General features: G+C 51.8%; 1 protein-coding gene across 1 annotated transcript in view; it reads left to right on the top strand.

The window, feature by feature from the left end:
• LOC310830879 (myosin-6-like) overlaps positions 1-12389 on the top strand; it is a 44806-nt gene that overhangs the window by 30060 nt on the left and 2357 nt on the right. The window contains exons 19-31 of the mRNA XM_083710712.1: positions 1018-1108; positions 1341-1730; positions 2155-2281; positions 2621-2739; positions 2962-3158; positions 4280-4463; positions 4575-4740; positions 4864-4988; positions 6602-6910; positions 7544-7747; positions 8944-9069; positions 9455-9730; positions 11633-11728. Coding sequence (XP_083566838.1) covers positions 1018-1108; positions 1341-1730; positions 2155-2281; positions 2621-2739; positions 2962-3158; positions 4280-4463; positions 4575-4740; positions 4864-4988; positions 6602-6910; positions 7544-7747; positions 8944-9069; positions 9455-9730; positions 11633-11728 — 2410 coding nt within the window. The remainder of the gene's footprint in view (positions 1-1017; positions 1109-1340; positions 1731-2154; positions 2282-2620; positions 2740-2961; positions 3159-4279; positions 4464-4574; positions 4741-4863; positions 4989-6601; positions 6911-7543; positions 7748-8943; positions 9070-9454; positions 9731-11632; positions 11729-12389) is intronic.

A 12389-nucleotide genomic window follows, 5' to 3' on the forward strand; every position in this document is an offset into this window, starting at 1 on the left:
GGAAACCACAGGAGAGGAGAGGGCCCTTGCGCTTGTTGGCTTCCCACTGGGCCATCTATTTGGTCACTGCAAGAACAGGATGCTGGACTAGGTGGACCATTGGCCTGATCCAGCAGGCTCTTCTTTATATCCTTATATATATCTAAAACAAATGCATATGAGCTGTGTCCAGTTCTGCCCCCCAGGGATTAAGGAGGGTGTTGTTGACACGATTGCAACATGCCTGGAGCCCCAAGGTTGAAGAGCCCAGGTCTAGACCAAAGAGCCTCATTCTGGTGAATGATGCAGTGGTCAGGTGAAAATCATGCAGAACGGGGGGGGGGGGGGGAGGGATAGATAATTTATTATGGTCAAAGACCAGGTCACACAACATAACACAATAAAAACAGCCTTCATAAAGATAAAATATACAATCGGAGCAGATTGCAGCAATAGCTCATGAGTTAAAATGGAGATATATCCACTTCCACCTTCAAAAGGAGGTGGTGTTGCGTGATTGAGGGAATCCCCGGCCGTGTCATCCCCTGGACAGCCGATCGGCTGGCTCGGGAGGCGTGGCCTGCCCTATTTAACGCAGGCGCGACTGGGGATCTCCCTCTTTTGCCGCCTCCAGCTGCTCCAGCTGAAGAAGAAGAAGAAGAGTTTGATTTGATATCCCGCCTTTCACTTCCTTTAAGGAGTCTCAAAGAGGCTAACATTCTCCTTTCCCTTCCTCCCCCACAACAAACACTCTGTGGGGTGAGTGGGGCTGAGAGACTTCAGAGACGTGTGACTGGCCCAAGGTCACCCAGCAGCTGCATGGGGAGGAGCGGAGACGCGAACCCGGTTCCCCAGATTAGAGACTACCGCTCTTAACCACTACACCACACTGGCTCTCGGGCAACTTCAGCATTTCCCTAGTGAGCTATTTTATTCTAGAGGATGATCTGTATTCTAGAGGATTATCTGATGTATGAATGCGGTATGGGAAGGGAATGGGAGGGTGGTGGTGTTTACTTCCCCAAATGCCTTTTTCAGGAAGGAGTTTGACATCAACCAGCAGAACAGCAAGATCGAAGATGAGCAGGCCCTGGCTTCACAGCTTCAGAAGAAGTTGAAGGAACTGCAGGTGGGTGCCCTGCTTAGACCTTCAGCTTCTCTCCTCTCTAGAAATGCCCAGGGGTGGACTTTCCCTCTTTCCCCAACTCTTGGCTTCATGTTCTAGAACCACCTTCTGACCTAGAACCAACCCCCTGTGAGTTTGGCCCTGGGACAAGCCACCTGCCACCCAAAGGGTCTTGCCCCTGAGCCAATATGCTGGATGGATTGAGGGACCCGTCTTCTTTTTTTCTGTGATCCAGGCACGGATCGAGGAGCTGGAAGAGGAGCTGGAGGCGGAGCGCGCATCCCGGGCCAAGGTGGAGAAACAGCGCTCTGACCTCTCGCGGGAGCTGGAGGAGATCAGCGAGCGGCTGGAGGAGGCCGGCGGGGCCACCACCGTGCAGGTGGAGCTGAACAAGAAGCGGGAGGCAGAATTCCAGAAGATGCGGCGCGACCTGGAGGAGGCCACTCTCCACCACGAGGCCACGGCGGCCACGCTCCGCAAGAAGCACGCCGACTCGGTGGCCGAGTTGGGGGAACAGATTGACAACCTGCAGCGCGTGAAGCAGAAGCTGGAGAAGGAGAAGAGCGAGTTGAAGCTGGAGCTGGACGACGTGGGCTCCAACATGGAGCAGCTGCTGAAAGCCAAGGTGCTGGATGGATGGAGGAGGAGCTCAAGTTAGCTCAAAGGGGTACCTGGATACCTGGAGGTGGAAGCTGGGGAGAGGTGGAAGCTGAGAAGGTATTATCCTGATACCTTCTAGAGATCAAGCTGAGCCAAGGGGATGTCCTTTGGTGGACTGTCTCCAAATGACATATGCAAGCCAACCGAGTGACCCGGCAAACACCGTATTGTCCAGAGCACTGTGTACAAATCCAGCATGTTCCTTTGAACTGAGGGGCTCAGTTAAGCCCGATTAAGATTAAAAGGGCAGCATGTGGCCTGTTTGCTTGAAGGTTTTGGCCCACCTTCCTCATGTTGCTGCCTTGCTGGCATCTGGAGCTGTCCTCCTCGGTCCTCTCTCACTTTCCTCACCTTTCCCCCCTTCCACCCCTTCCCCTCTTGACTGGCAGGTGAATTTGGAGAAGATGTGTCGCACCGTGGAGGACCAGGCTGCAGATTACCGGGCCAAGTTTGAGGAGACCCAGAGGACCCTCAACGACACCAACACACAGCGGGCCAAACTCCAGACGGAAAATGGTAAAACCCACATCATTTTCCTACTGCTTTTTTGATTATTTCCTTTCCTAGAGGGAACAAAATCCAGCGCTGCCCTGCCTTTAGGCATAGTGAGCACCTCAGGTGTTAGATATTGGGGGGCATTCTTCTTTGTTGCCCCTCACTTTTTATTGGGGCCCCTAACCTAGACATGGCTTTAGGTTCAGCCAATGTTCATCCTCCAGTCCATTTGGTTTCCATATGTGGAATGGAGAGTGGGCAGCCATCTTGGCCATCGCCTCAGGCCACGAAATGTCTTGGGCCCCAGATGGAGTGCATTAGCTTTGCAGAAGCAAACATGCCGTCTTCCCTGCCCCTCAGGAGAACTCGCCCGCCAACTCGAAGAGAAGGAGGCACTCATTTCTCAGCTCACTCGAGGGAAGCAGTCATACACCCAGCAAATGGAGGACTTGAAGAGGCAGCTGGAAGAGGAGGCCAAGGTAAAATAGCCATGAGAACTGTAGGTCTGAGGCAGAGGGACGCTGAGAGAAAGCAGAACGAGATAATCGCAGGAACTGTGGGTCAGGGATCGGAACCTGAGGGAAAATCAGTGGAATATGAGAATCAGGGGGATTCAGGATTCAGAGGTTGCAGTGGGAGAAGGCATGAAGCAGGTGTTGAGAGAGATCAACCAAATTTTCTCATGTCCGTCCTTCACTCAGGCCAAGAATGCTCTGGCGCATGCGCTGCAGTCGGCCCGCCATGACTGCGACCTTCTGAGGGAGCAGTACGAGGAAGAAGTAGAGGCCAAAGCGGAGCTCCAGCGCTCTCTGTCCAAGGCCAACTCCGAGGTGGCGCAGTGGAGGACCAAGTACGAGACTGATGCCATCCAGAGGACGGAGGAGCTGGAGGAGGCCAAGTAAGTGAGAAGGTCTGGAATGGATGTCTACCTCAGCCCTGCCAGCTCACAGGCCTGCCTGGCTCTTGCGGAATGGCGTCTGGACTCAAGGGTCCAGGCGGAGATGGACAAGCCAAGGCATTTGAGCAGCAGGAGGCTCAGACCAAAGAAAGAGGCCTGGCCTGACCTGACCGCTCTGATAGCCACACAGCCTCCTCTGGCCTATCAGGGGTTTTGGTGGCTGCTGAAGCAGGTGGCCGGTTTTCTTTCCTACTCCTTCCCTTGGCTGGCACTCGAGACGGGGATGTGGGCCCCCCCCCCCGGCAGCCTTTGGGGTCTGCTGTGGGCCTGACTCTCTCGCACACCACTACTGCCCCCCCTCCAGCCCTGCCCGTCCCCATCCCCCCAAAGCCCCACGGACATCGCTCTTCGGTTCCTCTAACGGCGAAGCTTTTGGCTCGGGTTATATTTTAAAATGGCAGCGTATAAGACGAGCAAAAAGCTTGTTGGTTGGAGGAGAAATCCCCCACTTAAAAAAACAAAACAAAAAAGGCGCTAAGGTAGGTTGAGGTAGGAGGAGCTGCGGTGTTGGAGGCCGGGGTGGGGGTTACATTTACTGTGCCCAATGAGGCCAAAAGAGCAGAACTGGGGGTACGACACACAAGTTGTGGGCCTCACCTGTGCAGCCACACTCTGCCCCCCTATGATGACTGCTGTCCCAGGGAGAGCAGGGGTGGGGGACCCTCATGTGCCCCCCAGCAGCCTCTGTTCCTCCTCTCTCTCAGTGTGTATAAAACCCTCTGACTTCTGTATGGCTGGAATGCAGCCTACAGTACAAAGGTAAGAATCGAAGCCATTGGCCCGTCTGCTTTTGCCTCTGTCCCGAATCATTGGCATTCGGCCCTCGGAAGGTTGGCCACAAGGGAATGTGGCCCCCGGACTGGGAAAAGAAAGGTCCCCCACCCCTGAGGTAAGACCATTGAGACAACTTCCTGGAGCGACCTGGCGAGGTCATTGTGGAGGCCCATTTTCTCTCTGCTGTTCCTCCTCTCCCTCATCCGTAGACTGAGGAAGGAAGCCAGCCCCTCCTGCGGTAATAATTGATTCACTCCCCCCCCCCCAAAAAAAACCTTGCATGTCAGGAAGAAGCTGGCGCAGCGCCTCCAGGACGCCGAGGAGGCGGTGGAGGCCGTGAATGCCAAGTGCTCCTCCCTGGAGAAGACCAAGCACCGCCTGCAGAACGAGATCGAAGACCTCATGGTGGACGTGGAGCGCTCAAACGCGGCCGCAGCTGCCCTGGACAAGAAGCAGAGGAACTTCGACAAAGTGAGTGAGAAAGGGAAATGGGCGCAATTCCGAGTGAAACAAGGATCATGTCCTCCAGCTCAAGTTAGAGTTTTTGTTCTTGTTTGCCCTCTTTCCCCTCCGTCCCCTCAGATCCTCTCGGAGTGGAAGCAGAAATACGAGGAGACCCAGGCAGAGCTGGAGGCCTCTCAGAAGGAGTCCCGGGCGCTCAGCACCGAGCTCTTCAAGCTGAAGAACGCCTACGAGGAGTCGCTGGAGCACTTGGAGACCTTGAGGAGAGAGAACAAGAACTTGCAGGGTGAGTTAGGGTGAGGACGAGGCCTCCGGCAAAGCCTTGCTGCTTCACAACCTATCCCTCACTTGAGCTTATCCTTCTCTCCGGTCTGAGCCAAGTCTCCCGCTTCCTCCTCTCTCCCCACAGAGGAGATTTCCGATCTCACTGAGCAGTTGGGCGAGGGGGGCAAGAGCATGCACGAACTAGAGAAGGTCCGGAAGCAGCTGGAGGCTGAGAAGATGGAGTTGCAGGCAGCTCTGGAAGAGGCTGAGGTGATCCCAAACGCCGTTCTCCCTTAACCACCAGCCTTTGCCCCTCCTTGTCCTCCTATCTGTGCTTCTACTTCTTTTCTCTGCACCTCCTCTTCACTTCCGTCCCCCTCCCCTATCACTTTAATCACCACAGTTTCCCCACACAAGGAACCCTGGCAGTTGAGAAATTATTCCTAGCCCAACGGTCTGCTCCGCCATGAGGCAGGCTGAGAGGGGGCAGTTTGGGGCACCATGAAAGGAAAGCAAACAACCAGTTATTTATCGTTGTTGTTTTACGGCAAGAGGCACCACTTGAAGTCTGGACCTCTGGGGGCCAAATAAGCTTTTCCTAACATTTCCTGCTCAGAGCTATGGGCCTTTATCCCTCCCTCCCTCCCGGAAATATCTGGAAACTGAGGTTCTGCACAAACAGTATAGCTCTATATTATTTTAATAGTGCCCACCGCATAACCAAGATCATCCATCATGTTTACAAAAAACTCTCACAGCACAAAGGTCCCCTGCAACATTCATTAAACTCTTCCTCCATTCTGGTTCTGTCTATTCTCTCTCTCTCCCCCCCCCCCCATTCTGTACATCCTGACTGTGGGATAAGTGATGAATTGCCCCTTATTTCGGCAACCTCTGCTCCTCACCTGGGGGGTGAGAACTATAATTGCCAGTTTACTTGTGTTGATTCCCCCCCCCCCCTTTATGTCTGCATAAACAGGATTTGTAGGCCCACTAGCACCCTAAGGTAGGGAACAGAAGCCAACAAGGAGCGATTCATCACTTCTCTTTAGCCACATCCCAAAAGAAACCATAAAATGAGCAGAAATTGCAAACAGGAAGTGTTTAATTAAAGACGCAGGTGGCGCCAGGGACGCAGGTGGCGCTGTGGGTTAAAGCCTCAGCGCCTAGGACTTGCCGATCGAAAGGTTCGAATCCCTGTGGCGGGGTGCGCTCCCGCTGCTCGGTCCCAGCGCCTGCCAACCTAGCAGTTCGAAAGCACCCTTGGGTGCAAGTAGATAAATAGGGACCGCTTTCTAGCGGGAAGGTAAACGGCGTTTCCGTGTGCAGCTATGGCTCGCCAGAGCAGCGATGTCACGCTGGCCACGTGACTCGGTAGTGTCTCCGGACAGCGCTGGTCCCTGGCCTCTTAAGTGAGGTGGGCGCACAACCCCAGAGTCTGTCAAGACTGGCCCGTACGGACAGGGGTACCTTTACCTTTACCTTTTAGTCCTTAAAGGTTTCAACATTGCTTTGCCCCTCTGTACTGGGCAGGTTGGCATATCAGATGCATTCCATTGGCGCAAATCAGGTCAGGGGGAAACCCAAGACGAAAATACTGGAATGCAATGACTTGACATCAACATTGTCTTGAGGACTTTCCTGTAAAAATAATGAGCAATTCTGGAGAACAGGCCCCAAATAGAAACAACTGTGTAATTGTTGACATGATAGAGCCCTGGCCCACCAGAAAGCAGCTGCCCTATCTGATAGAGTTTGAGTTGAGGAAGAAGCTGGATCTTGACACCATCAAACCTCCAGTCTTGTCTCCTCCTATTCTCCTTCCTCTTCTTCCCTCATCCATTTGTCCTCTCGCTCTACACCATCATTTCCTGACCTTCCAGGCCTCTCTGGAGCACGAGGAAGGCAAGATCCTGCGGGCCCAGCTGGAGTTCAACCAGATCAAGGCCGACATCGAGCGCAAGCTGGCCGAGAAGGACGAGGAGATGGAGCAGGCCAAGCGCAACCACTTGAGGATGGTGGACTCGCTCCAGGCCTCCCTCGACGCCGAGACCCGCAGCCGCAACGAGGCGCTGAGGGTCAAGAAGAAGATGGAGGGCGACCTCAACGAGATGGAGATCCAGCTCAGCCAAGCCAACCGGGTGGCAGCTGAGGCCCAGAAACACCTCAAGATTGCCCACACCCACCTCAAGGTAACGAGGCTCGAGGCCTTTGTCCCTCCTCAGTGGACCACAGCATGAGGGGCTGGCAGGGGAGGTTCACACAGCCCCACACAAAAGGGCGGGGAGGTATTTATGAGGAGGCTTATACCTGCCATGGGAAGAAAGAGGCTTACTTATATTATTATTTTATTTATTTATTTATTTATTTATTTATTTATTTATTTATTTCCCGCCCATCTGGCTGAGTTTCCCCAGCCACTCTGGGTGGCTCCCAATCAAGCTTTAAAAACAGTACAGCATTAAATATTAAAAACTTCCCTGAACAGGGCTGCCTTCAGATGTCTCTTAAAGATAAGATAGCTGCTTACTTCACATCTGATGGGAGGGTGTTCCACAGGGCAGGTGCCACTACCAAGAAGGCCCTCTGTCTGGTTCCCTGTAACCTCACTTCTCGCAATGAGGGAACCGCCAGAAGGCCCTCGGAGCTGGATCTCAGTGTCCGGGCAGAACGATGGGGGTGGAGATGCTCCTTTAGGTATACTGGACCGAGGCTGTTTAGGGCTTTAAAGGTCAGCACCAACGCTTTGAATTGTGCTCGGAAATTGTAATTGTACTTACAGCTTGAAACAATATAAATGTGTGTGTGTGTGTGTGGTTGCCCAGGACAACCAGATCCAACTGGATGACGCCCTGCGAGCCAACGAAGACCTGAAGGAGAACATTGCCATAACAGAGAGGCGGAACTCCCTGCTGCAGGCCGAGCTCGAAGAGCTACGCAGCGTGGTGGAGCAAACAGAGCGCGGCCGGAAACTTGCCGAGCAGGAGTTGATCGAGGCCAGCGAGCGGGTGCAGCTCCTCCACTCCCAGGTGAAGAGGGGATGACCCTGATTTCATATGTAAAAACAAACACTAATCTGAGGGGGCTGATACCTTCCCTTTGCAGAACGACAGGGTGCTGTTACTTGCAAAGACCAGGTGAGTCCCACAGTCTTGTGAACTTGGGTGCTCTTGCCATTGTGAGATCCTGCCCTTGGTTCATTTTCTGGACTACAGAATTCCTCTGCCTGAACCGAGACAACAACAACAACAACAACAACAATTTATTATTTGTACCCCGCCCATCTGGCTGGGTTTCCCTAGCCACTCTGGGCGGCTTCCACAGAGACCAAAATACACTAAAATGTCACACATTAAAAACTTCCCTGAACAGGGCTGCCTTAAGATGCCTTCTGAATGTCAGGTTGTTGTTTATTGCCACTACCGAGAAGGCCCTCTGCCTGGTTCCCTGTAGCTTTGCTTCTCACAATGAGGGAACCGCCAGAAGGCCCTCGGCACTGGACCTCAGCATCCCGGCAGAACGATGGGGGTGGAGACCTGAGGTTTTCTGGAGTGTAGAGTCCCTGCCTATCCCCTCTCTTCCATCTCTTCCTCTTTGACTCCCCAGTGGGGTTTCCTGCCCCAGTTCTCTCGCCCTTCCGCTTGCCAATTCCATTTCTGCCTGTCGCTCTCTTTCCCCTCCTTCCATCTTCTCATCTCCTTCATTGCCTCCATCTTTCACCCCTCAATTTAGCGTCCAGTGATAGCCTCTCCTCCTGCCCCTTCATCCTCATCTTCCTCTAGCTTGCAGCCTGCTACTGAAGCTCAGCCAGCTGCCACTTAATCCTCCAGCTGTGTTTGCTCCTCTATGTCTTCCTTGTCATTGCCTCTTCTCTTCCACTCCACCCAGATCACCTTCCAGTTGGTTTGAGGGACTGATGAAGCCACAGAGGGGCAGCTGTGCTACCCACTCCTGACTCCCAATTTCACATACCCAAGTAATGGGATCTGAGCTGAATTGACCAGAAATGACTACTAGCCACTGTTGGAGGCGGTGTGCCTCTGAATCTGCCCATTTCTAGGAATCACCAGTACGTTGAGCTAACACCCTGCTTGCTGGCTTCTTATAATGGGCATCTGGTCGGCTGCTGTGAGAACAGAATGATGGACCAGGTGGACATTTGGCCGAATACATTCCATGACGCTACTCCACCTTCTCTCATTCTGACTCACCCATCTCCCCTCAGAACACCAGCCTCATCAACCAGAAGAAGAAAATGGAGACTGACCTGTCGCAGCTTCAGTCGGAGGTGGAGGAGGCCATTCAGGAGTGCAGGAACGCTGAGGAGAAGGCCAAGAAGGCCATCACGGATGTGAGTACAAATCAGATCATGGAAAGGTGGGGTCCACAACCAGCGACCCTAAAGCTTGGTTCTGCCCCTTCCCTTTCACTAATTGCCTGTCCTCGCAAGTATTGACCCTCTAGCCATCTATCTTGTTCTGCTGGGATTTGCACAAGCCCAGTCAGGTTCAGGACCACAGACAGCTCCCAGTGGGCCCTGTTGGCTGAGCCATGAAAGATGATGTTGTCTCAGCAAAGGACCGCCAACAACTGAAGGCTGAAGGGTCAGGGGTTTGGTGTAGCAGCGCCTGTTTAAGAGAGGAGTATGGGCTTCTGCCCCCTTCACCTCTTCCCCTCGGGATTTTTAAGGCCTGCGTTGGGTTTGCCAGGCTGAGGTAATTCTCTGCTTCCTCCAGGCGGCCATGATGGCGGAGGAGCTGAAGAAGGAGCAGGACACCAGCGCTCACCTGGAGAGGATGAAGAAGAACATGGAGCAGACCATCAAGGACCTGCAGCTGCGGCTGGACGAGGCTGAGCAGCTGGCCCTGAAGGGCGGCAAGAAGCAGCTGCAGAAGCTGGAGGCCCGAGTGCGGGAGCTGGAGAACGAGCTGGAGATGGAGCAGAAGCGCAACGGCGAGACCGTCAAGGGCATGCGCAAGTGCGAGAGGCGCATCAAGGAGCTCACCTACCAGGTGCGGGGGCTCAGGTGGCGTCCAGCCGGATGAGCTGGGGGCGCTGCGAGGCTATGCGGCAAAATCAAGTATATGGCAATCAAGGTGCATCGTATCTTCTCTGAGCATAGAAGAGGCCAGCGTGGAAAATACACAGGAGAGGCGTAGAGCAGAATTGGGACCCGTTCTCAGCTGGAGGGCTGCATTCCATTATAAGGAACTTCTTTTCAGGGGGTCACCTGCCAGGGGTGGGCAGGGCTAGGGGCAGCGGCCGGAACTCTCACCTTTTGTACTAGAGCAGGGGTCAGCAACCTTGTTCAGCCATGGGCCGGTCCACCGTCCCTCAGACCATGTGGTGGGCCGGACTATATTTTGAAAGAAAATATGAACGAATTCCTGTGCCCCACAAATAACCTAGAGATGCATTATTAAATAAAAGGGCACATTCTACTCATGTAAAAACACCAGGCAGGCCCCAGAAATAACCCAGAGATGCATTTTAAATAAAAGGACACATTCTACTCATGTAAAAACACACTGATTCCCAGAGAAGGCGATTGGGCTGCATCCGGCCCAAGGCCTTAGGTTGCCTACCCCTGCACTAGAGGTTACATTGCAAAAGTCAGAGGTTTCTACACATACATCTCTGTGCCCTCTCTTCCTCCAGGAAAACAAGAAGCATTATTAGAGATCAAGGAGACATCTCAGCCAGGCCAAAGCCCTCAAGGGGTGTGGCTTGGGGAGGGACTCAAGGGTCAGCTAGAGAGTTCTGGGGGCCACATTTGGATCCTCCCCCTTATGGCAGAGGATCAGCAGGCTGGCTGTAGCCAGGTTTCATTTATCTGTTTACATTGTTAGAGACAATATAAATTCACATCTCACCATTGCTTTATTACCTAATACTTTTGTTGTGGTTTTAGGACTACATGAACTGCTTTGGTGTTTTCATTGTAAACAGAAAGCAGTATACAAATGAAGTTTTGCAGAAATTCAACATTTGGACAAATTTCTTTATTTTAAAAAAAGCCACTGCTGTTGTTTCTTTTTTTAAAATCCCATGGATACTTTTAAAAGAAAGCAAATCTTAAGGCTAGTGGATGAATGCTAGAACCATAACACAAAGTATTCACTGGTGACATTTGATCTCATCTTGCAGTTTTGATTCTTTTAAAATTCCTAAATTAACTGATTTCCATAGTTTGGAAAGTCAAGGGAAATTCTGATCAGGAGACTTTGCAAAGTGCAAGCACATCTGAGTCAGGCTGGAGGTTCGCTGCATATGTATGCACACCAAAGATGATTTTACCCAGTGTTTTTTTTCTGGGGGGACGCAGGGGGATGCATATGCCTAAACATTTTGTAAATCTTTGTACTTTTGTTCATTTACTGTATTTATTTTTCTCGATTTGAACTATAAAATGGTGATTTTCTTGAGTCAAAATGAGAGTACCCCTAAACATTTTTTAAGGGAAAAAAAGCACCGATTTTACCTATAGAAAGTTACACATAGGGTTGGTTCAGCTGTAACTCCAAACTGTGATTTATGCCATCATTTACACACCAAACCTGCGTTCTAGGTTTACAGGCAAAATGGCTGTTTGTGCAGTTTCTTTTTTCTCTGAGAATCTTCTTACCCTAGCCAAAATAGTTACCTCCAAGGGCAGGAGTACTATTCCAAATCTCATTTTGTAAACTCAGATGTAATCCCAAGACACTGCCTGCCCAAAGTGCGGTTTGCAAACCAGCTTCAAAACTTGATTTCGGATCCTGGTTTGGTGGCTACTTGCAAACTATGGTTTGTCAGATGGCGTTAGTTTAAACCACGGTTTGGTGTTACAAGCGAACCAATTTATGGAGAAACAGTTGTAGATGCCAAGTGACGGTTTCTCCCCCATTTTCCTTCCCATTTCTCCTCATCTGCAGACTGAGGAGGACAAGAAGAACTTGCTGAGGCTCCAGGATCTGGTGGACAAGTTGCAGCTGAAGGTCAAGGCCTACAAGAGACAGGCAGAGGAAGCTGTGAGTGCCTAGCTTCTCTCCACAGTTATCGGCCAGCCTTGTCAAAAACAATGGCTGCATAATAGCCACTAGGTCAAATTACAGCACTTTCCACAGCACCTACTCCTTGGCAAATCAAGAAAAGCTTTGCTAAACCTGAGCTGCCAGGATGCTTAGATTGAACTAAGGTTGCCTGATGCTTTGCAAGATACAGTTTGCGAGACTGTATAAACAGCCGGCCTTATGGTGCGTGAGCTCCTTTGCAGGATAAAACTTCCCTGAACCTGAGCAACTAGTGGCTCTCATTTGAAGTCTTCTGAACAAACTTTGCAAGACCTTAGCTGGCTTTTCATGATCAAGTTCTACAGGTCAGGTTGGGTGGAAGGTGATGAAATGAAGCAGGTTGTAATGTTTCGGTGGTGGTAAAGGACGCACACAGTTAATCTGGAAACCCTTGGCTGAAATTTCAGACAGTCTGGTGAATTACCGTATTTTTCGCTCCATAAGACGCACTTTTTCCCTCCTAAAAAGCAAGGGGAAATGTGTGTGCGTCTTACGGAGCGAATGCAGGCGGGAGGCTCTGCTCAGCGCTCCCTTTAAAGAGCCGTGCGGAGCGTGTGTGCGGTTCTTGGGGGCTTTTCCGCAAGGTGGGAGAAGGAACTGACGGGCTGCCCTCTGTCCC

Source organism: Podarcis gaigeae, assembly GCF_964106915.1.
Source record: "Podarcis gaigeae genome assembly, chromosome: 13".
Lineage (NCBI taxonomy): Eukaryota > Metazoa > Chordata > Lepidosauria > Squamata > Lacertidae > Podarcis > Podarcis gaigeae.